This window comes from Nicotiana tabacum, chromosome 3, assembly GCF_000715075.1.
Source record: "Nicotiana tabacum cultivar K326 chromosome 3, ASM71507v2, whole genome shotgun sequence".
NCBI classification, from domain to species: Eukaryota; Viridiplantae; Streptophyta; class Magnoliopsida; order Solanales; family Solanaceae; genus Nicotiana; species Nicotiana tabacum.
In genome coordinates this window covers 208,805,958-208,811,043 of record NC_134082.1, presented here as the reverse complement: position 1 = coordinate 208,811,043, position 5,086 = coordinate 208,805,958, and the positions used below count along the sequence as shown (strand labels likewise).

Here is a 5,086-nt window from a genome sequence, read left to right as displayed (position 1 = left end):
AACATACTAATAATATCCAATGACGGGGATGATCAAGAAGAGAGAGTGTCTTCCACAAAAGAAATGGATATTGCACTAAACCAGAGTCAAGAAAAGACCTACAAAGGTCAAGCTTGTTTCACAACTCTAATAGCCTGTTTGGCCAAGCTGCAAAAATCAACTTATTTTGAGAAGTGCTTTTCTCAAAAGTACTTTTGGTGAAAAACAGTTTGTGTTTGACTAATTAATTTGAAAAACACTTCTGAGCAACAATTAGTGTTTGACCAAACTTTAAAAAACTGCTTCTAAGTGTATTTTTCTCAAAAGTGCTTCTCAGAAAATTGCTTTTGGGAGAGAAGCTACTTTTTTCTGCTTCTCCAAAACTGTTTTTGCTTCTCCTCAAAATACTTTTTTTCCTTCCAAAAAGATTGGCCAAAAAAGCACTTTTGGCCAAAAAGAAGCTTGGCCAAACAGGCTATAAACCAGAGTTTGCTGGCTGTGAAACGAAAAACTACGGCATCTCAAGCAGATGATTGATGCTTTATTATGTTGCAACAATCAGTTGCAGCTATATCAGTTAAAAGGATATTCACATACAACTTTCATAATTTACAAGTCAGAATCACAATGAATGTTGAAGAAATCATACATTTTGCCCAATGCATATATATGAATGAATGATAACGAACTTAACAAGTAAATCCTATTCACAGCTGTCCTTTTTCTCTCTTATATAAACCATTGTGAAAGCTTCAGTTGCAAAGAACATGTCTGCAGATTGTATATGTAAAGGGCATTCATTCAATGGCCGTGCGGCTATCCCTGTGTATGGATCATGTTAAATAAGGAATGACATCACTAAGACAAACGGCAAATTTTTATTTTATTTTATTTATTCATTGAGAAAATACAATATCTGACTTTTTATTTAGCAACTTTTTTACTGCTCTAAACTCACATTTTAGCTTGCAAGTACTGATCGACAGTAAGAGGTTTGGGACCGCCAAACCAGTTGATCATAAATATCTCTTCAATCTCTAATTTGAAGATCTGGAAATTGTGACCCTTGGGCCAACCTGCCGTTGGTTCAAAATAGTGACCCATGAGAAGTTCCATTAACAAAATAAAGCACAGGTGGGTGATGGTAGTACTTCAGAATGGCAGCTCAAGTCTAGAAGATGACATGTACCTTTCATCTCAGGGTGTTTTGTGAATAAAGCAGTTTGAGCAAAGGTAGTTTCCTTTGGATCTCCATTAAGCAATTTCAACTAAATCAACACAAAGACAAAGTATGATAATGCTACCAAGAATGTAGATGATATTTTGATAGTTCAGAACAAAGAAACTACAAAACGGACAAGCAACTTCTAGCTTTTTTGTCATTCAAGCCATAATTTTGCATATCAGCAGCTTGTTCAAATGCTTACCAAGTGCATCCCATCCACATCGTATTGCTTCAATTAGCACAACATAGAACAATAGCGACCATAGTGAAACCAGATTCCAAGTATACATATTATGACATTTTCTAGCATTAATTAACAAGTAGATAAAAAACGTAGTATTATTTTTTCACTCCCCTCTTATCTCTTTCAACATTGATGCCAACCAACTACAGTGCCTAAATGCAAAATTTGCACGCAAATGATTACTACGGATCACCGGTTATTTGAAAGTTCAAACTAGCAGTCTGTTTCAGAATTAAAATGTGCGCAGTGATGTGCAAGTATACTTTCAAAATTCTTGGAGCAAGCATAATATTGAGATGTTAGGAAGACTCAAATTAAACAAAATTGTAAATACATGGTAAAAATTGCCACCGCATCTTCAGTCTAGCATAAGGTTCAGTAATTTTTAACTGTCCAGCTGGAAATTTGGTCACAGAAGAGCATTATCATGTTGTACCATCCACAAATGCAAAAACTATTTCTTACTGCTAAAGGGCATAGCAACTAAATGTAGAGCTAAGGGAATATTTACGGGATGCGCTGAACTTTGGAGTGAAGAAAATGGCCTGAAAGAGTGGGATACAGAATATTCATCCAGCTGCAAAGAACTCTTGTTTAAAAGAGAGGAGTTGTTAGTGAAACTACCTTCCCTATGAGGGTAATTTTGGCGCAAGATGGGTTCTCAGGATCTGTCTTGCCACAAGTTCCAATGGCGTACTCACTGATTGTAAGTGATGATCTCTGGTCTTTTAATGCATTTCTAGCAGTGGGATCAAGAGTTGTTAAGTAGAAGTACGGTATGCCACGACCTTTGTCCGGTAACCCATCACTAAATGAGACAACATTCCTGCACAACACAATGTACTTCACGAGATTCAAGACTACTAAAACAAGTTATGACTGGTAACAAAAATAAGATTAAACAGCTTCATATCCATAAAGGATCACATTCGACAAATCCTTCATCTCTAGTCCTAAAGTTACTTGGGGTTCAAGAAACATAAAGTTCTACGCTGAGAGCTTTTAAAGATTTCAAAGCCCCAATCCCTTCAAAATTGAACAAAGAACTATTTCCTCAATTAAGATTATCACCTTTCAACTTTTTCTATGTAGTGTTGAGTTGTGTCCCACATCGGTGGATTATGGGTATCTTGGTCTCCTTATATGGTCTTGGGCAATCCTCACCTCATAAGCTAGCTTTTGGTGTTGAGTTAGGCCCAAGGTCCATTCTTATCATGTAGACCTTTCCTTTTCCTAGAGTGATACTTGATATACGATCGTGCTATCTAGAAGATGGTATAAGAAATGGGATAAATTATCTGCTAAGAATAATTCTGAAACAAAATACATTTTTAATACCAATTAACATTACGACAATCTGCTTGACCATTCCCCTTCTGAACATCAAACAAAGGACACTCAGAACTTTTTCTTTTTTGTATTGGTATGAGATTTCTGAACAACAAGATACTCTTACTGCTAAAATGCATTTCAAACATATTCCACTTTTAGAATTTAAGACGGTAAGATAATCAGAATCTATACATAGGCAGAAGTTAAATGTGCAAGAAACAAATGAAAGAGTTTCCCAAACAAAGTCCAAAGATGTCTAACATACCCGAACGGTGCTCCTCCCATATCACTTGCTATAGTACTGCAAAAGAAAGGTCACTAAATCAGCTGTCAGTTTAAATTACCAGGGCTTTTAATCAGCAATTTGGTAGTGTCATTCATTTTTCCATTGTTAACAACAATCTTTAAGCCAGTACTGTTATAGCCAATCAGTTGACTTTAGCTGCCACAAATAGACAACAAAGCAGCTGTAATTCAGATTTTAACATGTTAAAATCGACAAGGGGGTAGGAAAATGAAACTGTATCTGATCAAGCAAGAAATAAAAATCAAGAAAAACCAATCAATCAACACCCCAAGATCCCAAACTAGTTGGGGTTGGCTAAGAATCATAGACCACAGTAAAAGATTCGATCTTTCTGACAAAAAGATACCAATTCGATAATTTCACGCAATTAAGTAAGAAAATTAAAGCTATGGTCTACGAGACAGAAGAAAAATACTTACTTAAGAACACCCCAAGAACTCTGAGAAACAAGCCATCGAGCAAAGAGGGCAGCATCATCTGGCTTGGGTCTGGTCAGTGAAAGTATAAGAGGGCGCCCATTAACAAATTCTTGGGATAAAGCCAAGAAAAACACCAAAGGAAGTAAAAATGAAGCTGCCTTGTTGATACTCATGCTGTTTACTGTATTCTAAAGTAAAGACTGGAGATGAGAAGGAAATGTAAGAGTATAGCAATTTATAGATAAGAGAGTTTCTGGTATTTATATACTTGCTTAGTACAAAGTAAGAATTACTCTTATATTTTATGGATTTTGCAATTTTGACTGATAATAGAAAAGTAAAAAAGCCAAATGGAAAGTGCAGTTTTTTACTTTGTAACAGAAGAGAACAGATCAAGAAGTTTCCAAGGGGATCAGCATGATGCGTACACGAGAAAAACTATAGTATATTAAAACAAGCATAGACACAAAAATGTGAAGGCTAACGGGGGCCTGGGGTATAAAAAAGAGCTAATTCTGGTGTACTTTATTTGGGAGGAAAAGCTGTAGGTATACATATGTGACATTTTTCTTTCCCTTTCTTTAGGCATCTGTAATGCGAAAACTCATTGTCCTAATCAATACGAATTTGCGCTAAGTAAACTCATTAGGAGGTGAATATTATATACCTTGTGGCTTTTTCCTTCATTAAAGAATATTAAGGATAATATATACATTAGAATCACAAGTATAAGGGGAGAGAAGGCAAAGTGGGAAGACAAGGATAACACATCAGTATATGATCAATATGTACATCGCTGTGAGTTTTTAATTTCCTAATTTATATTACATGTATTTTTATCATTATTAATGGAAAGGCATGAGTATCCTGTTGAACTATAGACTAATTTTTAACTAAACATCTTATATTTGCGGGTCCGATTACCACCTTGGACTATCTCAAAATGAAAAAAATATCACCCTAATATTAGATAACCAGATTCATGACAGTCAGTGAATACACGCGCTGCCACGTGTTATTTCATAATATTTTCTTCTTTTTCTTTACTTCTTTCCTTATTTCTCACTCTATCACATTTCCTTTCGTTTTTTCTTTTTCATTCTCTTACTTTTTCTTCTCTCGTTATTTTCTTTCTTATTTTTCAGTTTTTTCTAGCCTTGGTTGTCGATGCCGTGGTAGTAAAGCTAAATCTTGATCCTTCTTCAACAGGTCAATGTTCTATTTGGTTGGGGGGAATGCTAAAAATTTAAGAATGTTGATGTTAGATTCTGTACGAATAAGTATATTTATCATTAATCAACTCTTGCAAGAAAAAGAGTCCAACCAAAACACCACTCTATTCTTCCAAATTGTACTACACTATGTCCCAAAATCCCAACCATAACACAATTCCTCCCAAACCATCGGACATAAATTCCCAACAAGCATTAATGGAAACTGATTCCTCTTCTTTCAAGGACAAACTAATGGCAAATGAACCCAATAATAATATATCTATTCAATCACTACTGCCACATCAAAACCCCATGGAAACTAACTTAACTCTTAGTAACGAGGATATTCAATCACATGCTCAACAT

General features: G+C 35.3%; 1 protein-coding gene across 1 annotated transcript; it reads right to left on the bottom strand.

The window, feature by feature from the left end:
* Nucleotides 1-500: 500 nt before the first annotated feature.
* Nucleotides 501-3,789, bottom strand: LOC107829944 (uncharacterized). The gene is made up of 6 exons (XM_016657419.2): nucleotides 3,507-3,789; nucleotides 3,046-3,081; nucleotides 2,073-2,274; nucleotides 1,169-1,247; nucleotides 938-1,055; nucleotides 501-801 (listed from the first exon to the last, which is right to left on the bottom strand). Exons 1-6 carry the CDS (start codon nucleotides 3,677-3,679, stop codon nucleotides 777-779), a joined length of 633 nt encoding a protein of 210 aa, XP_016512905.2. The 5' UTR covers nucleotides 3,680-3,789; the 3' UTR covers nucleotides 501-776.
* Between the last annotated feature and the right edge of the window lie 1,297 nt (nucleotides 3,790-5,086).